Source organism: Hyperolius riggenbachi, chromosome 2 (assembly GCF_040937935.1).
Source record: "Hyperolius riggenbachi isolate aHypRig1 chromosome 2, aHypRig1.pri, whole genome shotgun sequence".
Lineage (NCBI taxonomy): Eukaryota > Metazoa > Chordata > Amphibia > Anura > Hyperoliidae > Hyperolius > Hyperolius riggenbachi.
In genome coordinates this window covers 247309274-247333361 of record NC_090647.1, presented here as the reverse complement: position 1 = coordinate 247333361, position 24088 = coordinate 247309274, and the positions used below count along the sequence as shown (strand labels likewise).

The 24088-nt window shown below is 41.5% G+C and overlaps 1 protein-coding gene across 1 annotated transcript in view; it reads left to right on the top strand.

Annotated features, from left to right (window-relative positions):
- CIP2A (cellular inhibitor of PP2A) overlaps window positions 1–11354 on the top strand; it is a 60992-nt gene extending 49638 nt beyond the window's left edge. The window contains exons 13-21 of the mRNA XM_068265324.1: window positions 1162–1280; window positions 1898–2084; window positions 2919–2993; window positions 3082–3192; window positions 3461–3657; window positions 5184–5297; window positions 6870–6952; window positions 7084–7223; window positions 9161–11354. Coding sequence (XP_068121425.1) covers window positions 1162–1280; window positions 1898–2084; window positions 2919–2993; window positions 3082–3192; window positions 3461–3657; window positions 5184–5297; window positions 6870–6952; window positions 7084–7223; window positions 9161–9331 — 1197 coding nt within the window. The 3' untranslated portion in view covers window positions 9332–11354. The remainder of the gene's footprint in view (window positions 1–1161; window positions 1281–1897; window positions 2085–2918; window positions 2994–3081; window positions 3193–3460; window positions 3658–5183; window positions 5298–6869; window positions 6953–7083; window positions 7224–9160) is intronic.
- The last annotated feature ends 12734 nt before the right edge of the window (window positions 11355–24088 follow it).

Below are 24088 nucleotides of genomic sequence, written 5' to 3'. Positions count from 1 at the left end.
CTGTGTACTCCTACTTCTACTGCCTGAGGAAGCGGGCTTAAACCCGCGAAACGCGTTGTATATCTATACCCTGGAGTGTACCAATAAATATTATCTTGATTATATTACACAGCTTTTGTGTTTGCTTGGAGGGGGCGGAGCCACCATAGCCTCCTCAGCGAATTTTTAACTTTTTAATTACTGTTTTTATCCTGTTGGCGCCTCTGTTCAGCTCATTTTGTGTAGGGGGAAGAGGAATCCCAGAAGCCAGCGGGGAACAAGCGGCTTCTGGGATACACTTTGGCACCGGGGGGACATTGACATTAGGGGGCACAGCGGCGCACAGGGCCGATTCCAGATTGATTTCATGCTGAAATAGATTGGGAATCAGCCTGTGGTGTATGGGCAGCTAACAGATCTCTCTCTTATCAGATTCGATAAGAAAGAAATTTGTCTCTTAGTTGAATCTGCCCATCATCGCTAGATCTATGGGCACCTTAAATCCAGCCTAAGGCTACACATACATTACTCAATATTGCTGGCCAGTCAGCTTTCTGATCAGATAATTTTATTTTATCCAATGTCCCCAAGTGTTTGTGTGTTGTGTCCCCTCCCTTCCCCATGCCCGTGTGCCCTGTTAAAGGCTCACCGATTTCCTGACGCAACTCTTGGTCTCTTCTAGTGTCCAGCTTCACTACGAGCGTCACTACATGCGGTGACTCACGTGGTACAGGCGCTTGTGGTAATGCTGAAGCTGAACACTGGAGGAGGCCAGGAGTTATGCCAGCGGAGTGGCGAGCCACACTGTGCACAGGGGGTCAGGTGGATGTTGCGCGGCGATGATTTACAATAGAGTCCATGGTGAAATCTATTGTAAGTCGCTATGAAGTGTTTGGGCAGGCAGTAGACCCCTCTCTGATCAGTATCTGTCAGAGGGATCTATCTAAAAACACTCTCTCTCTCACTCACTCACTCACTCACTCACTCACTCACTCACTCACTCACTCACTCACTCTTTCCCTTATTGTAACAATTATAGGACTGTTTGGCTGAGCAGATATATGAAGGGCCATGTGGCAGTCAGACTCTGCTGTCATGTCCAACCTTGCTCTGCTGTTTATCGACTTATTTATGTTTATTCTTCTTGATTGGCACAGTTGTTGTTTTTATCTTCTGATGCAGGACCACCGATTAATCACACCACTGTCTTTTGCATTAACTTCTGACCATAGAGAGAGAGTTCAAGTTGGCCTTCAATTGCTTTTTGAAGCTGCACCACTGCCAGACTTCCCTGCAGTTTTGTAAGTAATATTTCTCTTATGGCTTACTGTATACACAGATTGTCTACAGAGCTTCTACACACATAAAAAAAAATGCAGCGCTGTACAATAAAAAAAGGGGGTGCAGATAACCGACCCACATACATAACCTAGTGCAAACTGTGACTCATAAGGGAAAGGAGACCCTGCTGCACAGTGAAGAAACCTAGTATAGAATAGGAATGGGTGTGTTATTGTTTTAATGGCTTGTTCAAAAGCATTCATGTGAGGAGCAAGACTAATGGGACTAGTGACAAAATCCCAGGGGGTTGGTGCAGCCCTAGAGATTTCTTCAGTTCTGGACAATTGTATGTTTAAAGAGGGAAAAATAGAGGGTTGAATAGTTTAATTAGTAAAGATGCTAGGGACTCATCCCATATATATGCTGAAGATGAGGCTTTTACATCCCCACATGTGCTCTTCCCCTGCTTTCTCTGCAACATCCAGGAGGTTTCAGTGCTGTTAATTCAGGAGGATAACGCTGCCACTCAATACACAATAAGCATATTCTTAATGCTCATAGTACTTTCATTATGACTGCAGTACCTTTCTTGGAGATTGGTAATAACAAGACTGAAAATATTATTTGTATATTTTAGGCTTGGAGAAAGTATTGCAGCTAATAATGCATACATTCAGCAAGAAACCGATCACCCAGCAAAAAGGTCTGGAATGCAAATAATTGGAAAAAACTGTAGGACGCCACAGGTCTTTAATACAAACAGTGTGGATGTATCTTCTACAAATATCCAGGATCTCATACAGAAACTACAAACCAGCATGGAGGTAAGGTAAAAGAACACCTGAATGTTAAATGTAGTGTGTTCAATGTAGCATATTTACTGAAATATAATTCAGTTTGAGTATAAACCCAGCCTCACCGTTTACCTCCAGAGTACAGAAGAAAGACTTTTGACCTGACTACAGAACAAAGGGACCTACATCCCCCCACCACCACCACTGGTCATCACACACACTGGTCAATACACACCTACCTATACATACACATATTAAGAATTAGGACTATAGAAACAATTTTCAGTTTTGCTTTAAAGTCATTGGGCGTCTATAATAAAAAAAAATAGAAACCAGATACTTAAGGAGAGGGAAGGGTTCTAATGAGCCTCTCCTCTCCCGGTGCCCTTGTTGCGGTGGCAGCTCCTCCGGTCAAATCCCCCGCCGCGGAGGACTTCGAAAGTCTTCTGTAGCCAAGTCCTCCCGAACACTTCCGTAGCCAAGTCCTCCCGATAGAGGGCGCTCGCGCGTGCCCAGTATGGAGTGGCCCATCTTCGGGAGCACTCAGGTTCCCAAAGACTTTTGAAGCCTCCCTTCGGTAGCAAAGATGGCAGGATTTGACCAAATTGGTTGAAAGCTGCTATGGGGGATCCTGCGCTGGAATGTGCACCAGGAGAAGATCCTTAGGTAAGTATCATCTGTCTTTTTAAAAAAAAATTAACAACTATTCCCATTGACTTTAAGGTTCGGTTTAAGTGGTTAAACACTGTATGACCCTTATTTTGTAAGCTGTAGCTGCACCCACAGATACCTTTACTAGTTATTAAAAAAAAAAAATTGGTATACATTTTTAATGTTTCTAGCCTGCTTGTTCTTATGTTTTAGATGAAAGAGCAATCGGCTGATGTGAGAATTTCTGATATTATGGATGTTTATGAACAAAAACTATCTGCATTAGCAGTAAGTAATGATCTTTGACTTTTAGTATTTTTTTTTCTCTTTCCCCTGAAATGGCTATAACCAGTTTGTTATGCTGTTTCCTGTTTAGTCTAAGGAGAGCAGGCTGCAGGACCTGTTGGAAGCAAAAGCACTAGCCCTCGCTCAAGCAGACAGGCTGATTGCCCAGTACCGGTGTCAGAGAGCACAAGCTGAAGCAGAGGTGAGTAAAATGCTGTGCAGTGCTATCTGTCAGCACAGATTAACATGACAGCTTGTTTTTATGACTTCTGCTGATAAACCTAGGTCATTTTTAAAATTGCACTTCATCTTCACTGCAACAACAATCCTTGAACAGTACTTCATAGTAATATTCTTAGTTAGTTACTTTTATCGAGGTATGCAAAACTGGTGTGTTTGTCTGACCTGAAAGTGTTTGCATATAGTTTCACCGCACATTTGACAGAAACGCATGTGATTTCATATTGCAGGCAAGAAAGCTTGCAACACTGCTGAAGGAGGCAGAGAAGAAGAATGAGGAGCTTGGTTTACTCCTAAAGTCTCAACAGCTGGAGTCAGAAAGAGCCAAGAGTGACATTGAACAACTTTTCCAGCACAGCAGGAAGCTGCAAGCAGTTGCTGAAGAGCACGAGACGTTAAAGGCCTTGTATGCTGACCATATTCTCAAGTAAGGATTCCTTTCATTTGAAGCCATTAACCCTTTAAAGTGTACCTGCAATGGTACATTGGGCCTTATTTATACTTACTTGGGGCCTCCTCCAGCCCCATGAGGACCACTGCCTCCCTCACCATCCTCTTCGGCCCCTGCATTCTAGCAGTATGATTCCTGGTAATCTGGTCAGTGGCCGCCAGCCCTGGGCTACTGCGCATGTGTGACTAGGCCACAAGAGCCCAATGCGTGTACGCACGGCTAGCTGGATTCCCGTGAGGAATAGTGCAAGAACGGAGAGGCCAAAGAGGATGACGAGGGAGGCCACGGTCCTCATACATGGGGCTGGAGGAAGCCCCAGGTCAGTGTAAATACACGCTATATAACATCTCTGGTTTACTTTTATGGTTTTTATGGCTGTGCCCTTTTGTCATCAGATCATATTTTGCATTTTTTTGTTGCATTTATTTTTTTTATGAAGGGGGTGTGTGTGTGCGCGCATTAACGTAACACATTAGGGACAGGTTTGGCGTTGGTAGCACATTTAAATTCAATATAGTCCGAAAGAAAACCTATGAAAAAAAAGCAATTATCTTCAGCTTTTTATGCATTTTGTTAATTTTTGAAAATGTATTACGGTTTATCCAGCACATCTTCCAGAGCGCTTTACACAGTATAGTTTTTTCCCTAACTGCCCCTCAGAGGGGCTCACTATCTAATCTCTACCACAGTCATATATCTGTTATAGTCTTAGGCCAGCTTTTGGGTAAGTCAATTAACTTACCTTTTATATTTTTAGCAGGAGGTGGAAACTGGTTTGCATGGAGGAAACACCATAGTACTATTTATCACAGTCTCCTCTTTTTGCATTGATTTTCAGAACTCTAATTGTGTGTATTTGGAGTATTGGTATAAGATGTTCTCCAAAACATTTGAGAATAAGGGAATATGGGTAAGGTGTTTGGTTAAAAGGAAGAAATTGAATATTAAACAGTATCTTTTTTATCTTTAAAGTACTCCTGAAGTGATGATGGCTGCCATGTTTATTTCCATTTAAACCATACCAGTGCCTGACGGTCCTGCTGATCTCTTTTGCTGCAGTAGTATTTGAATTGCACACCTGAAACAAGCATGCAGAAAATCCAGTCAGAAATATCTGATCTGCGTGCTTGTTCAGGCTCTATGGCTAAGCGTATTATAAACGGGCTCAGCAGGACAGCACATGTGTCTATGGCATAAGCTTTGTAGGCCTGCTATAGTAATTTGCAAATAAAAAACCTCTCTGCATAATCTGTTTCACTGATCCTAAAAGGAAATTATATTTGCTCAATAAATGCCCCTACCTGCCAGCTAATGTGGCCTATTACCTGGTGACTTTGAAGTCTTAAGTCGAGGAGTTGGAGCAAAATTTCGGTACCTGGAGTCAGTGGTTTCTGACTGAGAAATCTGAGTTGGATGTCCTTTGTACCAACTCCACAGCCTTGCATAAAGTCTTAAATAGATATATTATCATGTAGATTGTAATCACGAGTTTACTTTTATAGGTATGAACTTTGTGAAAAACAGTTTAAAGAGTTACAAGGCTCATACAACATCCTAACAAAACAAGCAGAAACCATGAAGAAACTTAATGATTCACTCAAGACTCAAAATGAAAAGTAAGTCTTTGTTTTTATTTTTTCATTTATCCTTATTCTGATATTATATATCATTTGGCAGAAGAAATATTGTACTGGTGCAAATCTTGCCAAAGCAGTTATTTAATTCATACCAAGAGAGTAACCAAGCAGCTCGGGGTGACCCAAACCACATACCCTGGAAAGCTTGATACCCTTAGGTAGGGAATGGACTTATCAAAATTACCCGCTTTCCCGCATCTGAATTGCATCGCCATGTAATGTTTATCAATGCGAATGGTTTCGGGGGCCCCCCGAAGTAGGCTCGAACTGCTGGAATACCTAGGCGATGAGCAGAGAGAGGCCAGGAGTGCAATGGTGCAGTACCGTTAGGTAAAGGGGTAATATAAGTATGCAGGTTTATATTCGCAAGGGTGGGTTGCAGATCCCAACAACCTCCATATTCGCTTACAGGGAATAAACAGTCCCTGCTCAGCTTCCCAGATCCCGCCGGATGTTCTCCAAAAGTATAGATTTTGATCAACTATTACCTCCAAAAGGTGCCCATTCACTAATCGCACTGTTACAAGGCACTGTGTATTGACCTGAGAAGGCAGGCTAGTACCCGTGAAACGCGTTGTCTGTGTTTTGAATGGATAAGTGGCTGGACAGTGTACTAGTTAGGGGCACCGCCTTTGACATGGGAGGATCCTGGCTAGGATCCATACCTATTCAGTAAGGAGCTCAAGGCAACACTCCCTAAAACTGCAGGGTGGCCTCTTGAGCGCTTCCCAGTGGCTGCAGCTCTTGAGCGCTTTAAGTCTGACAGGAGAAAAGCGCTATACAAATGTTCGGATTATTATATATTATTAAATATTTTCCAGTTGAACTGGTATCTTGTCTTCTAGAGAGGTAAGAGGATACCTCTCTATATTTGATTTCATACATCAACAGAAAACCACTATCGTAATACTTTGGGCGCCTCCATCCCCACAAAATTCTGTGTATATCAGTGGGATAACTAAAACTTCACATATGATTTTCGATGCTGGGGGGGGGGGGGGGGGGGGGAGAAAGCTGCACACCATGTGCAGCAAACCTTAGCCAAAGATCCGTTGCATTGTAAATTTAAAAAAATCATCTGTTGCAAACGGCACTATTCTGCGGACTTGTGGATTCCCAACCTTACTGTGAAGTGATTGAGTTTTATGGTATGCTCTGCCTATTGTTCAAACAGAGATTTTAAAGTACTGGAGTAATGCTCCCTGTTTTATATGTAGCATTATTATCTGAAAGATACTGTACTGGTTGAACTCGATGGACGTATGTCTTTTTTCAACCAAAGTAACTATGTAACTATGTAAGATGTAGAGGTGGGAAGGGTGCTAGCCTCCATGGTCTCATAGGCAACTGGCCTCAGAATGGATGTTTAGAGAGTGGTACATCGTAGGCAAGAAGTTCCTTTTGTATTGTAACAGCCCTTATCATTTTATACATGATGAATCAACAGGGCGTGTTAGGCCAGCCCAACATATAATCGTTCTGAAACGTTGTACATAAATTGTACATGAACAATGTGAATGGGCATTCAGTAACTTTTTGATCCTATTTCAGGACTGTGGCACAGCTGGAGGATGTTGAAAACCAGAGAAAACAATTGGCTAAGCAGCTGCAGGACCGAGAAAGTAAAATCTCAAGTACGTAGTATTTTTGTAGCTTTCAGTTAGTCCATTTTACACAGACAATCGTTTTTCTATTTGTTCTCGTCATTAATGGATATCTACCTCTCACAAGCATTCACTTTCTCCATGTACCACTTTGTTTCTAGACTTCCAACAAAAGGTCAAGGGGATGGAGGAAAAGCTGAAGTTGAAACAAAAAGAGAAAGAAGACATGGAAGAAACCATAGACATTCTTCGTAAAGAACTGAGTAAAACTGAACAAGCAAGGAAGGAACTGAGCATTAGGGTAATGTGCTTATCATGATTTTCTTGAGAAATGTATGACAATGGCCTCAATTTACTAAGATCATGCTGGAGATAATAAGATGAGAGACAACTTACCACCACACATTGAGAGAGCTATCTTATCTCTTCATTCCTTAAGTTACCTCCTCTGTAGTTATTTTCACACACAGTTAATTAACAGCCTGTCTTTAACTTTAGAATTCTGGGGTTATTTTAAGGATTGAAGAGTTACCTTAAAGACAGAAGAGTTAACTTTAGGTTTCCCTGAGGTAAACTGTTTCCTGAATACTACATGCCTCATCAACATAGTGAATCGAGGCCTATGTAATAAAAATTTAAATATATGCCACCAAATCAAAAAGGGTATTTAAAAAAAAAAAAAAAAGCAGTATGTAGCTACAGTGATCAAAATTTAAACTGATTGTGGTTTGTTTTTGAAAGTGGTTGAACATAATCCTAGTTTCTCCAGTGTAAAGCACTTTAGTCATCTAACATCTTATAGAGCTTAAACTTAAAATCAGGATTGAACTTCATCCCAATCAGCAGATGATACCCCCTTTCCCATTGGAAATCTTTACCTTTCTTAAAGTGTACCTGAGATGGGGGATAAAAAGAAAATATACATACTGTACTTGGGGCTTCCTCCAACCCCCTCCAAGCTTATTGCTCCCATGCTGTCCTCCGCCTCCAAATTGGTCCGCAGCTGCCCACGTTGAGTTGTCCAGTCAGCACCGGCACAGTCTGGCCATGCACCCCCATCGCCGGGAGGGCGCGTGGCTGTGACGGGGCCAATTGCAGAAGAACGAGGAGATTGGCGTGGAAGCAAAAAGCTTGGAAGCGGGATGGAGGAAGCCACAGGTATGCATATTTTCTGTTTATTTCCCCATCTCAAGTTCTCTATAAATAGATCATCAGGGACATCTGTATAGCTGATATTGTGGTGAAACCCCTCCCATAGTGTAATGTCAGGGCCATGGTCCTGACAGTTTACTGCCAAGCTAGCAGTATCTCTCTCAGTTAATGAAAATTCTGCAGAGATCACCTGGCAGGACTAAAATTGTCACCACCTGTGATAAATTTCAGAATGTAAATCGGGGAGAGGGAAGCTTTTACTGGGGCTGTAGAGTCTGTACAAAAATCTTCCAACTCAGACTCCTCAGTTTATAAAACCACGACTCCGACTCCGGGTACCCAAAATTGCTCCGACTCTTTAGTCTAAAATTTAACAGGGCTGTGAATTTTGTACAAAAATCATCCGACTCCTCCATTTATGAAATTAACGACTCCGACTCCCGGTGCCCAAAATTGCCCCTACTCCAACTCCACAGCCCTGGCTTTTACAAGGGGCATATAATGAGGCGGTAGGACATTGTAATTCACAAGAAGGGAGTGTGAGCAATTTTAATACCTCAACTCTAACAGGAAATAAGAGGCAGATATGGTTTTCTGTGTACATGCAGCTAGCACAGTTATTCATAGTATTTTTGTTCTTGTGATTTAGTGCTTTTACACAAGGACGGCATAAGCGTGTGCTTAGCCTGTGTCTGCCGGCTGCTATTTCATGCAACCAAATGGCAGTGTTGGTAACTCTACACATGTCAGCATTTGACATGTAATGCGGCTACCAGACAGCAAATAACCTAATCTCAAAACTGAGTGTGGCCACCTCCCTGAGACCAACACCTCACAACTACCCAAATGCTCCCAGTACCATGTAGTTGCCTAGAAGCCGCATACAGGTCTTCACTGCCTCCGATGTTCCCTGTGAACGGGGCCTTACCTATTCAGTTTAGTTGTGATGTAATTTTTTTTTTTTAGATCAGCTTACGGTAGTAAATTTCTTTTTTACATAACCAAGTGACACATTGGATTTTAGTATGTATCTGTATCTAGCTCTATAGTACAAATGCATTTAACATGCTTGTTTTCACTCTTCAGGCATCTTCACTGGAAGTTCAAAAGACTCAGTTGGAGACACGGTTAGAAGAGAAAGAAGCAATGGTGAAAAGCCAGCAAGAAGAGCTGAACAAGCATTCACACATGATTGCCATGATACACAGCCTGAGTAGTGGCAAGCCAAATACAGGAAATGTAAACCTCAGTCTGTAGAGCAGGGCGTGGCTCTGTGGAAATCTGAACAGCATGGAGAGAACTGAAGATTAAACTTGTGCTGCTATCAGAGTGGACTGAGCATACCCTCTGCTATTATATTTTTTATCTCATGAAATGTACAAAACAGATTTTTAAATATTTTAGGAGATACATTTACAAATTCTTAGTATTTCCCCCCCACCCAAAAAATCTACTCCCCTTCTAATGATTTGCTCTGTCTCAATTTTTGTTTTTCATATTTCCTGGTAACATTTTTAACAGAATGCTGGAAATTGTGTTTTAGCCTATTTATTGTAGTTCATGTATGTGTATGTTATGTCATTAGTACATCAATTAATAATTGTTTCTTTGTGATCCTTAAAGAGACACTGAAGCGAAAAAAAAATTATGAGATTATGATTTGTATGTGTAGTACAGCTAAGAAATAAAACATTAAGATCAGATACATCAGTCTAATTGTTTCCAGTACAGGAAGAGTTGAGAAACTCCAGTTATCTCTATGCAAACAAGCCATTAAGCTCTCCGACTAAGTTAAGGTGCCCATACACTCGTCAGATTGGCAGCAGATAGATAAGAAATGCATCTGATGATCTATCTGATGCGTTTTTAGAACATTTTTTACCAGGATAGAATTCCAATAGATTTCAGTTTGAAATCTATTGAAATTCGATCTGATGGCATTTTTTTGCCATCAGATTGCCATTAAGGCCAATGCAAACTGATAAGCAATCTCATCAGATCGACCTAAATTTTCCACCCTGCAAGTTCGATGGAAATCCATCGAAATCGATCGAAATCGGCCGTCGATCGGTCGGCCAGAAAATCGGCTGAGTGTATGGGCTGCTTTAGTCGTGGAGAGGGCTGTTATCTGACTTTTATTATCTCAACTGTTCCTGGACTTTTTACTTTTTCTCTGCTAGAGGAGAGGTCATTACTTCACAGACTGCTCTGAAAGACTCATTTTGAATGCTGAGTGTTGTGTAATCTGCACATATTATAGGATGATGCAATGTTAGAAAAAAACACTATATACCTGAAAATAAAAGTATGAGAATATTTTCTTTGCTGCTAATCTTCTAGTAATTATTCATAGTACACAACCAATTCACTATATCATATTTTTTTTTTCGCTTCAGTGTCTCTTTAAATCATACCTGAAGTGAGCGGGATATGCAGCCTGTTAGGCAATACCTGTTGCCTGGCAGTCCTGCTAATGTTTCTGCCATCAGTAGTGTCTGAATCGCACCTCAAATAAGCATGTGGCATATTCAAGTCAGAAATTTCTGATCTGCTGCATGCTTGTTCAGGATCTATAATTAATGGACAGGACCACCAGGAATCTTGCATTGTTCAATAAGGAAAAAAAAAGTCAGCCTCTAAACGCTTCTCACTTCAGGTGTGCTAATTTATTTAATGTCGGTGTACTCTTTCTAAGTTTAAAGTAAACCTGTGAGATTCACAGGTCTCATGTAGATACTTACCTTGGTATAGGGAAGCATCTGGATCCTTCAGAGTCTTCCCATGTCCCGCTCCCAACCGCCGATCCATTGCTGGGAGCCTCAGAAGTTTGTGAATGTGCTTCTGCAAAAACAAGCATGGTTGCACTGCGCAGGTTAGCTGGTGCCCACACACTAGCAAGAAGCTGCTGCTCGACTCTGTGCTAGGGCACAGGAGCAAGCAGTCTGGGTAGTGTCGCCAAACTCAAAGGTTTAGGGACAGAGACATCAAGGAGGATATGGGGCAAGCCTCTGGAGGACCTAGAGGCTTCCCTCTACTTAGTTAAGTATCCATTTAGAGCACTATTTTCACTACAGGTACACATTAAGGCAGGGCCCACTACCCCAAATCTTCCCCAATATACATTTCGGGACCCTCGAAGTTCCAACCTTGATGCCATGAATAGCACAGGAAGCATGGCAATGTGGGATCAGCATGGGGTTTCTGGGATGTAGTACATGGGAGGGAGAAAGCTGGGAGAGTGGTGTATGGAGCCAAAGCAGACTGTGGTTGTTTACCTGGATGATGGGGTCATGTGACCGGGGGGGGGGGGGGGGGTGATTGTGGAAATAGGCTTTAACTTAAGTGTGCATACAATATTCAAAGTTTCTGACTATTTTTATGTAATGTCGCTACCATAGATTGCAGTAATAATAATTCACCAATAATCCATACTTGAAAATTGGCATTAGAGATGGTCAATGAGATGCTAATAATTCCATCTTACATGCTGATTGTGTGCCGCTTGAAATTGGATCGGTTACAATTGACAGTTTGAGTGGGCCAGTTCCAAGATGCATACAGATTGCATTAAATCTGCTTAGCAAGTGGCAAGTGTGGTAAGATCAGTGTAAGGAGAGCAGACAGTGCTACAGACTGTAAAGGGTAGATTTGATGGTTTGAATCTTACGGTAATGCATCCTGCTAAAATGTCAGATTGAGGGCTGAGCGCTTTGTGAACTGTCCGCGCACTGAGTTTTGACACAAGCACCCCCATTGTCTTGCATCATAATTGCGGCAAAATAGCCGCAAACATCGATTGCCGTGATTTGATGCAAGTCACTGGGAGTGTTTTTTTTTTTCAAACTGCAAATGCAGCACAGATGTATTTAGCAGTGTGGCTCAGTCTTTAGAGAGATTGGACCTATTTGTCTTAGATATGTTTTGGAGGGAATGCGGGCCTCACTTTTTTTTTTTTTTTTACTAATGGGTGCATATTTTCACGTGTATGCAATTTTATGTCTGCGCACGACTTAGGACATGTTTAGTCCTGACATTGCTAAAATATTACTCTGATTAAATAAGACTGTGTACATACAGGAGCTGAGCTTATTTTTTTTTTCTTTTTTTTTTGTATATATTTTCTGAAATATAACCTTTAAAATTAACTAGGGAGACTTTTTTTTTCTCTTTGTTCTCTTTTAAAAATATTAAAATGCTAAATATGTACAAAATTGATTTTCTTTATTACTACACTGATTCTGCACTGATAGTTCTATCGAAAGAAAATGGGAAAGTAACAATATGATGTATTTATGCCACACAACTGAAACACCATTCAAAGCAGTAGGCTTTGTCTGGTTTATACAACTTGCTGTGCGCCATGTTGATTTGGGCACTGTGTGGCACCTGGTAATTTGCAAGCTACCATAGACTGCATTGTTAACTGTGGCTATAGTGGTGTTCTGGGTGTAATTTGGCACCGGCTTGTAGCTAGTAGGGAAATATGGCCATGCAGGAATGGGTAGTATTGGATGTTGGATAACCGGAAAGTTAGTTTTTTTATAAGTAACGGGAGAGAGTTAGTGTGAGAAATAGGTTTGCAAAAGCGTTGCTAGAATATTGGCAATATTTCCCATATTCTACTAGGGGCTTCCTCTGGCACCCAAATTACCTGGCACCCTTTTCATTTGTATGCCCCAGACCTCCCTTTACCCCTTGGGCAGACACACGGGAAAATCTGTGTTCTCTCTCTCTCTTTGACTTTCTCTCTAGGGATCCGCGGGTAAAATCTTCTCTTACAACTAAAATTCTACAATAAAAACCCCACCATCCAAAGTTAAAATTAAAGAGAACCTGTAACAAAAAAGTTCCCCTGGGGGGTACTCGCCTTGGTAGGGGGAAGCCTCAGGGTCCCTAAGGAGGGTGGCGTTTTCTTGGGACCTTGTAGCCCGGTAATGGACTGCGCTGTCTAAAAATCTGTTGTTGAACAGTCAGAATGGTCAGTAAGATGCTTTTAACTTGGAGTTATTGCAAATTTATGCAGGTAGGAATTTAAACATCAGATGGAGCTGCAGGTAATCCAGTTCCAAGCTTCTTAAATCTGCATAAAATGCACATAACCTTAAAATTAAAGGTTCCAAGAACACGCCGCCCTATTCATTGACCATGCCTAGTGAAAGGTCCACCAGGATATAGCGTCTGCTAGTAGGTGCAAACCTAACATTGGTCATATCAAAATGTAGCAAAGATTGCTGAATATTTAGTGAAGTCAAGTTTGTACTTTTTCAGGCCCATGCTCCGGCCATCTGCAAGTATAGTGTCTTTAACTGAATGCAGAATTATTATTAGATAATAACTACACACTGGCATAACTGCAGTGACACAATTGCTAATTTAGTAGTCTTTCAACAACTCTATTTTGGTCTGATATGACCCAGATGATGGTTAGAAACTTTTACCACCTAATAACAAAACTCTTTAAAATCCTATTCAGGTTTGCTAGATAATGTATTCTTTTCCAGGGTTCTCCCACTTAAGTAAGTAAGCTTCTATAGATGATACTCTTGGCTAGGCCCTGAGAAAGAAGTTGGCACTATCCAGAAGTAATTAACTCAAGCACCATGGGAGAACAAGCTAAAGCCTGCTTACTAAAGCCAATATTTTTATTTTCTGTCAACAAAATAGAACAGTATGAAGAACAACCCCTAATTAATTGTATGATTATGAAGATCCATACATCTTTCCTTGTAGTAGCTCTCAGAATAGTGCATTTGTTCCTGAAAGGCTTTCTGTATTAGATGACCCCCTCTTGCAATGGACCAACACCTTTAGGCTTCTTGCACACAGGGACGTTACAGGCGCAAGTTAGTGCAGCCTGTAACGCAGCCCCACCCCACAGTAATGAAAACTCAATGGGCTCTTTCACACTGCCCATGTTGCGTTACATTGTAACGCAGCAAAGTGCTGCATGCTGTGCGTTCTAGGCGGCTAAGCCGCGTTAGACTGTTTGCACATGCTCAGTCATGTTGGGGAGGAGGGGAGAGCGGCCGGGCACATGGCTAATTAATATTCACTGCACTCAGTGACGTGCAGTGTTTACTACCTGGAGCGGCCGCTCTGTGCGGCGATTGGCCGGGCGGGACCACGTGATGCCGCATGCGTCCAAGAGTACGCATCACGGCATCACGGACGCCAGAGTGAGCTGCACAACGCGGCTCACTCCGACGTCCACACAAGAGAGCACCAGGCGTTGCGTTAGGGGCACGTTATGTGCCCTATAACGTCCCCTAAACGCAACGTCCTGGTGTGTAACTAGCCTTAAATGCAAACAAAACAGTGCACCATAGTGCAGTATTGCAACTAATTGAAGCACCCATTGTGAGAGCAACAATATATCGATCAGTCAACCATGTGAGGCTTAAAGGGGTCCACCACCTGCAGGCTCAGGCTCTACCACTCTCCTTCTTCCCCTGCTCACCAAATGGCTGCTTGTATAAATGCCCTTCACAGCCACCCTGATTCCAACAGCACTTCCTGCACTTATTTATTTAAAATGCTTTCAAAGTACTGTAATGCCTGTACATTAAATACAATAAAAAATGTTATAAGTGTTTATAAGTCACCATCTCCCTGTTGTTGGGCGTGTGACAGAGGCCGACCCATGTGGGACCTTGTTTTTCCCTTGTACAAAGCTATGTACTCTTGCACCCTGGTGGGTTTTCTGGAGATGGCTCCCACTTCCTGTACAGGAAGAATTGATTGAAATAATGATATTATGAGAATGGAGGAACTGGTCTTGTCTACACAGTACAAATGAATGATATGTATGATACAATGGTCAGTTTGGATTGATTATAGGGACACTATTCTCTCCCTAACTAACATACCTCCAATTAGTGGCCCCACGGAGGTACAGCCCTGATCCAATGACGCTTGGCCTGGGGTCCTTGGTTTTTTTGTTTTTTATTCATTTTCTGGGGACCTTGTTTGATCTCATTACAGTACTAACACTGTCCCTCCTGGCAGGGTATGGGTCTTCTCCTTTTCTCTTTCACTCTTATTTCTTGTTTTTCATGTCTGTTATGTCTTGCAAAAATAGTTCATCTCCCTTGGGATCTATTCACAAAACTTCTCAAACATGACTTATTTATCACATAATTAGTAAAAATAACCTTTCAGCACATTTACAGCAAATTAATCACTCAAAGTAAGTTGTTCCTGATTAACTTAATTTCAGTATTACTTTTCTTACCTTAATTATATTATACTTTTGCTCTTTGGGAGCTTAAAAATGTTACATAGATAACATGAAAACAGGTGAAAAGGCTTTGTGAATCAGGCCCATTGTGTCAGCAACTTATTTTTGATGCTTTGGTTTGTGTTGGGCCACAAAATTTTCACTGTAAACTATATCAAAAGCAATAACAATTGATACTTTTCTATAGCGCAACCATAACAAGTACAGGTCAGATCACAGGCTGTTCTGTTGTGCTGCTCAGTTAAAGGCACTTGCAAAGTTATTCTAGCTATCTTAATAATGTGACTCCGTCTGAGATAAAGCTGTCATCAGACTTTTCTTCACATTTTTTTTTTCAAAGAATACAGGATGTTAGTGAATGGAAAGGCAGGTTCTTCAAAAAGCAAAACCTCTTTCATATTACCAATATGTTGTGTATAAGATGTTACAAATTAAGCAAATGTTGCATGCTAAATAGGACAGTAAAAGCTGCATGACCAAGTATAGTTGTGAGTGAAGATGCTTAGTGAGTAAGGGCAAGGACTATGCAGGCTGAGGACCGCTAATATCTCTTGGTCTGTGCGAGTCACATTACAACTTCATTTTGTTTAAAAACTTCGAGGAACTTCAGTGTATATAAAATATAAAAATGATCGCAGCGCCAGACAATCGAATTTGGTGTAAGGCTGCACAGAGAATATGGGCAGATGTTCCTATGCCCATACAAAGAAGCAAATAGATAGTAAAGAGAACTCTTGCGCCTAAGCTTATATTCGCTGAGAACAATTTAATAAAATCAATGAATATAAAATAGCTGATTACAATGACAATGCTATACAAATTTTATCTCATGATCACATAGACCCAAACAATGCATCAGCAACACTGGACCCAAATTAGGAGTCCCTGGTTCAAAATTGGCCCGTTTAGATAACAAGAAAACGGCCGTAACCCAGTGACTGTTAACTAGTAGGTAACCTGGTTGCAAATGATGAAATTGATGGACCTCAGAAATATAGATAATGTCTCACAGCACAATCGAAGAGTGTCATCTGAAAAAAAACATAGTAAAACCCAAATTGTCTCAATCATAAATAGTATAAATCCTGAATAAAGCTAATCTTCTCATGTATTGATAGTCATATAAACTAATGGTGACGTCTCACCATGTGATAAACAATGGCATGCCAATGCATAAAAAATGAAGCAGCGATAAAAGTTCCTTATGGAAAAAGGCGTCCTGGAAAAAGATATATATATAGCAGCCTAATTGGATAAGAGTAGTACAGCGGTCTCTCCTCAATGACTGGCAATGCCAGGTACTCACGCTACCACAGCGTGCTTCTTCAAGCGGTACGTGCGTTGGTCTATCTCGGCCAGAGTGGAGAAGGAGGAGGAAGGCTGGGATCCGGTCAATGGCTCTATCCTGTACGGCTGCGGCCGCTAGCTCAATGCAGGAGAGTGATGTAACATCAGAAGAAGCACGCTGTGGTAGCGTGAGTACCTGGCATTGCCAGTCATTGAGGAGAGACCGCTGTACTACTCTTATCCAATTAGGCTGCTATATATATATATATATATATATATATCTTTTTCCAGGACGCCTTTTTCCATAAGGAACTTTTATCGCTGCTTCATTTTTTATGCATTGGCATGCCATTGTTTATCACATGGTGAGACGTCACCATTAGTTTATATGACTATCAATACATGAGAAGATTAGCTTTATTCAGGATTTATACTATTTATGATTGAGACAATTTGGGTTTTACTATGTTTTTTTTCAGATGACACTCTTCAGTGTATATAACTTGATGAATAAAATTGCTTATTTTTACAATATTCATTTACAAATTATATAGTCAATGTTTGACCCTCGCAAAATGTTACCTCGACCTTATTTGCATTGTTAAATGTATCAGAAATTAGAGACACTAACAAAAAAAACCCTCTGGGGGGGGAAGTACGTACCTTGTGAGGGGGGAAAGCCTCAGGTACCCAATGAGGCTTCCCCATCCTCTGTAGCTTGGGGGAATCCAGCGCTGGCTCCCCAGAAAGTCCCTCAACAAGGGTACGCAGTCAATATATATAGCCACTGGTGTGCCTGCTCAGGATTGCGGTAGGCAAATATTTACCTCGCCATTGTTTGGGGGGAGGGGGGAAGGCGACTGGTCACCGCGCTGGATTGCCGGGATACCGGAGGACGGGGGAAGCCTTGTTAGGATCCAAAAGCTTCCCCCTCCCGAGGTAAGTATCCCCCAGTGGGCTTTTTTTTTTAAGGCACCTTTCTTCTTGACAAGGTGAATCAATGTGGAAGTAATGAAAACATCATATCATCCTCAAGTGCTCTGGGGAGGAAGGCTGCATGACCTTGTAGCCTTGACTATGAATATCACTAGGAGGACGGGGCTACATACTAATATACAGCAAATTTATAGATATAGGTTTCAATCCACAAAGCCTTACTGCATTCAGTAAAGCAGAAAATGGCTGATTTTACTGAAAATTTTGTGAAATGTCAATTCAGGCTGTTACTGCATGGAACACTAAAATTAAGGACCTCAGTCAAATGCCAATTCATAAAGATTAGTGTAAATTCTAAAACCAAGTGAGATGTTCGGTATTTATCTCCAGCCTGGAGCTGCCTGTAACAGACTACCATTTGGTAAGAATATAGAAGGGAGATAACCGCAGAGAAAAGTAAAAGCTATTCAGGAAAATAATAATCAAAATTATTTTCCTAATTTCACAATCTTATTAGGTAGTAATTAGAGCGGACCTGAAGATGACATTAGATAAAAGTATCACTTACCTGGGGCTTCTGCCAGGCCCTGCAGCCATTCTGTGCTCATGCCGTTTCCAAATGTTCCCGCGCTACGGCTCACTTTCATCCACGCTGACGCCCACTGCGCCTGCGTGGCCCCAGCCACACACATCGTTGTATGTGCTCCTGTGGCCAGGAGCGTTCTGCGCAGGCACAGTACGCTCCCAGCGACGGCAGTGTGAACGAGGACGCACAGGCGCAGTGGATGTGTTACACAATGACAATAAAGTGAATTGAATTGACTTCCCGAAGAGAAAGAGAGCCACGACTGGTAAACGGAGGATCATTTGATAATTTCGTGGGCACAGGTTGGCCGCAAGTAAGTAAGACACATTTTTTTTATCTTTAGATCCACTTTAAAAGTAATAATATTGTAATGGTTTTGAGCTGATGCAAATTTATTGTTAAGTTTAGCTTGGACTTAATCCTAACTATATCACATCTTTCATCCATTTCTCCTGCATTGCAACATTCCATCAAATACCAAATGAAATACTGCATGCGTAAAAATCTTTAGTAATTTACCGAAAAACTGCATGGCAACTCACAAGCGACCTCCACATGGGAAAAAAGTGTAAAATACCACGAGGTAAATTACCGAACATTACATTTTTAGCAAATGTGTCTCAGTGAACTGAAACCAATGTGTTTTTGATACTGAAACCAGGACAATTGATGGAAAATGGGTATGGTGAATATTTTATTTATGTCATTATGGTTTCTCTTCAACTACATTTATTTCTTCCCGAATGTAGTAGGACTAAAGAAGAAAGGAGAGGTGTATGTTAGTCAACCATCAATACAAATTACTTATACAAGATGAGCAATATTCAGCTTAGATATTATTCTAAATGTCGCAAGATATGAATTGAATTCACGCATTAAATAAAATGACATCCTAGCATTATCTATGAGTACATATGTGTCTATTAACTTCATAGTCTCTGCTCTGGTTAATACTCTACTTACTTTTTTTCCCCCATTTATAAGAAAATAGTGTAGTGAATTGCACTAATCAGTGAGTAATAAATGAAGTAGTAATACCCTTCAAATATCTTGATATTATAGGAGAAAACAATGCATTGGGGCAAGATGATCCGGCATGTTGGATCACTATTCGGCATGTTGGTGCTGCTGTACACACACTAGATTTGTTTAGTCTGTGTACAGACCTCAAGATGTCTTTAACCCATTAGCAGCTTCAATAGAGTTATCTCATTTGAGATAAGTGTACTGCTTTTGATCTCAGTCAACAGAGTTCGTAGTGCTGTAAATTCTTGGCATGCTTTGATATCTCTAATAAAAAATATAGAAACTGAAGGCAGAAGTCCTCTGTTATTGTCTCACACTGCCCCCTAGTGACAAGTGGCCATAAATACACTTTACAGCAGTACTAATTAGAAGCAAGAAAATGTAACATAACAAAGTGCTAAAATAAATTGTCCTGGCGCACTTGCAAGCCTCTAAATAAATTGGCTGCTAAAGGGTTAAATGAAAGCTTCCTTCAAGTATCAACAATTGGAGAAACCTCTAGAATAAGGGCATTATCTTCAAAAAAGGATATATCTGTGTATGATTTTTTAATGTCGAGGGAAAGGCTGTGGTTTCAGCTGCCCATAACATTTTTGATTTAAAATATTTGGGATCTACTGCAGGCATAAAGTTCCACTCTTAAGTTGTTGTTTTTTAACATATTCTGCAGCTTGGTGATAATTTTGGCCTTCAAATTCCAATGTTAAATCTTTTAGCACCTGACCATAAAAGCAGGACGGTTGGGAAACGCCTAGCCAGAGAAGGGAATATACACTGTATACACCAGCAATATAAGTTGGAGCAGAAGCTATGGACAGCTGCAGGACAAAACCTGAGTTAATAGAACCCAGAAGTGCAATGACCAAACTAGAGAGGTGGAAGACCAATCATGTGAAGAAGCTAAGGGAGCATGTCCAAAGCACAGTTTAAAGGAGAACTGTAGTGAGAAGTATATGGAGGCTGTCATATTTGTTTCTTTTTAAGCAATACCAGTTGTCTGGTTATCCTGCTGACCCTCTGATTCTAAGGACTCGTTTCCACTAGTGCGGCGTGCGTCTCGTAGACGCACGCCGACACTGGGCGGGATCGCAGGCGAATCCCATGAGCCGTGCCATGCATGGCTATGGGAATCGCAGCCTCCGCCGCGAATTCTGTAGGGGGTTCCGGCCGAATCGCTACTGCAAGCGATTCGGCCGGCGGCGCCGTTATCCTATATGGCAGAGTTTCCCCGCGCGATTTGCCTGCGGGGAAACTGCAGATTCACGGCCGTTTCCGCGAAAGTGGAAACGGGACCTAATACTTTCAGCCATATACCCTGAACAAGCATGCAGCAGATCAGTTGTTTCTGACATTTTTGTCAGATCTGACAAAATTAGGTGCATGCTTCTTTCTGGTGTGATTCAGACACTACTTCAGCCACATAAATCAGCAGGGCTGTCAGGTAACTGCTATTGCTTAAAGGGAAACTTCAGCCTAAACAAACATACTGTCATTAAGTTACATTAGTTATGTTAATTAGAATAGATAGGTAATATAATCTTTTACCCACCCTGTTTTAAAAGAACAGGCAAATGTTTGTGATTCATAGGAGCTGTCATCTTTGTCATTGGGGCAGCCATCTTTTTGGTTGAAAGGAGATGACAGGGAGCATGAGACACAGTTCCAACTGTCCTGTGTCCTGATAACCCCTCCCAGCTGCACACGCTACGCTTCAAATATCAAATTCAAAATGTAAAAAAAAAAAATTGCATCAAAACAGCAGAACGAGAACAACAACATCAGAAATCCCATCATGCTTTGCACAGCATCAGGGGAAAATACCCGGGCAGTTTTCTTCTGTGCAGCTAAAAATGAGGCTTGCATAAGAGAAACAAAGTTCTGATGCTGTAAAATTGTTAAAGAAACACCAAGCCTTTTCAATTTTTAGTCTGGAGGTTCACTTTAAAAGAAAATAAATATGGCAGCCTCCATATACCTCTCACTACAGTTCTCCTTTAAGCACTGATCATATCGGATGACATTCTAACTGGAACTATGCAATGTTAGGTGCTGTTCACCATTCCTGAAGGTCAGCATTGATCATTTTCTCCATAGGCAGACTCCCAACTGGGGACTGTATCTATACTGATACCTCAGTTCTGGCTGTTGTTTACACCAGAGGCTCTCAACTCAACCCCCAAGTACCCCCAACAGTGCATGTTTTTCAGAAAACCAAAGACGTTCACAGGTGAGGTAATCAGTGTCTCAGCAGTGCTCATTTAGCTACCTCTGTGGATTTCCACAAAGCATACAATGTTGGGGGTAATTGAGAACTGAGTTAAGAAACCCTGGTTTATACTGCTACAGATGGCCTAAAGATTTGTTTGTACTGCACTGCCCTATTCCAAGATGCACCACCTGCTGTTGAGGACCTTCACAATAGTTTGGGGAGCCATGGTCCTAGTAGAGAGGAGAAGCAGATTACTGACAGGGGAGAATGCACACATTGCTAGTTACCGAACATAGCAGCAAAGGCACTAAGAGATGCAGGGCACATCTTACTACTCTGCACTTGTCCTGCTGTAAGTTTTTAGCAGGGCTTTATTTTTCTTTTATGAATCTGGAGGTCTACTCACTGTCAATTTCTGGCCGCAATATACTGTACACTAAAGCTAAATTAAAGTGTAACTTAAAGAGAGTCTGAAGCCAGATTACCTTTTATTCTGCTGAAGGAGACATGGTCCCTGCTAAACCGCCGCATTCCCGTGGCCGAACGAGGGTTGTTTACCCCCTAAATACTGGGGAGCGCTTCCTGATTGAGGCAGAGCTTAGGGCTGTAGCTCTGCCTCTCGTTGCATCAGTCCCTGCTGTTTGCCACCTCTCCCCGCCCCTCTCAGTCTTCATTCACTGAGAGGGGCGGGGAGGGGCTGAGATCAGTGGCCGAATGGAGGCAAAGCTACAGCCCTAAGCTCTGCCTCCCTGGGCAGCAAAATCCATGACCAGGAAAGTCATGGATTTCTGACCTAGGATTTGGGGGGTAAAAAAACCTTTGTTTTGATGCGGGATAAAGGCGTTTTAGCAGGGACTATGATTCTTAAGTTAAATAAAGGGTAAAAACTAGTTTTTAAGATGGCTTCAGTGTCTCTTTAAAAAAGAAAAAAAATAATTGGATCTGTTATATACATTTCAAGAATTTTAATCAGATGTATTGCACAGATACACCTGCTGAGCTGATCATGTACTGAAGCAGCATCTCAGAACCCCCTGTGATGTGTCCTACAAATACATTGCAGAGGAGAGCAAGTGTACGTCATAGTCACACTCTCCCATAAGAAGGAACAGCAGGGAGGGAAAGGTGCTGTAATGGCTCATACACACGGGGCACAACTGTCGCCACAAACACGTGGCACGCGCATGTTGCAGCGACAGGTCCCCCGTGTGTATGAGGCACACCCCGAACTGTCGCCGGAGAAAGCAGTCGCCGTGCGATTGGAAAGTTCAATCGCACGGCGACTGCTGTCTCCGCAACTGTCGCTAGTCTGCCACGCATACCGCGTGTGTTTGTGCGGACTAGTGACGCTACCCACAGCCAGAAGGGAGCTTCTGGCTGTGGGACGCAACTATCAGCAACCGCTTCCACCACATCTCTGTCCCTCTGTGCCCCGTGTGTACGGCTGCCGCACAGAGGGACCTGGCGACGAACTGTCGCTATTTTTTTTTTTTATGTCTCTTGTCTGCAGTTGCAAGCAGACATTTGTGCTTCGTGTATGAGGCTTAAAAGTCATGTCCCTCTAGAGTAGAGGAGGAAGAAAGGGTCAGCAACATTATGCATTGTTCCCTCTCCCAGAAGATACTATAGGAGGCTAGACCAGTTGCACATTTTATGTTTCTTTTCCCCTCCAGATGTAATAATGGAAAAAAAAAACCTTGGTAAGCTTTATGCAGTCCAGAATAATAAAACTAAATGCCTTTTGTACATCGTTTTATTATCTTTTGGGAGACACATGTCATTTCCCGTCAAAAAATTAATTGGTGGATGAATAAAAGTAATTTTAAGTCAAAATTTGTCAGGGGTATGAATAATTATGGGCAGCACTGTAGGTATATTGGGTCACTGCAGAGCTTTACAATGAATGATAAATGCTATTCTGCATCAGCAATGACTGGGAAGTGCATATTTTATCTCTGTTTTTGTGACAGAAGATTAGGAAAACCATTTCTCTTTTTCCATTAGGTCATTCATCAGCAATGCACCACCAATAAAGGGAAGGGACTAAAAGAGCCAGATAAACCCTCCTCCTAGAGGTGTATGCTTCATGTCAAAGTGCCTGTCCACACTCTATGGACTAATTTAGAAACAAACCAAAGATACTTGGCTTTGCTGACCTTGGAGACCTCCTATAAAAGCCAGAAGTCAACCAGCACTCATCATCCAATCATTGAATTGACAGGGTATGTACATGATTTTCTGCACGGAGTTTCATTTAAAGGCATGATTATATATATTTTTTAATATATAGAAGAATGTAACAATGCTAGACATAAAAGGAAAAGCTATTTTTTATTAACACCAGATTCCAAAATGGTTTGCGTAACACGTTATATCCATTTTTTAAATGAAAATGATGATCATAGTATCCTTTAAATTTGTAGTTTGCTTAAATTCAGATGGAGGCAGACATGTCTTAAATCCCAGTATGAGGAATTGTATTTATTAGTGAACTTGTTGTATGCCTTTGCATCTTTTTTCAACTGTAGTAGTTAATTGTCTTTAAAATCTAATGCCTGGTATACACCATGCAATTTCCAGACGGGTTGAATCGATTATTTCTGACAAGTCCGATCTGATTTCTGACCGTTCTTCTAATCTATTTTCCGATCACTTCTTTACAAATTCGATCAGAAAAATGATTGGAGTATGAAGTACCAAGACTACTTTAATCTTTGAAAAAAAATGGTATAT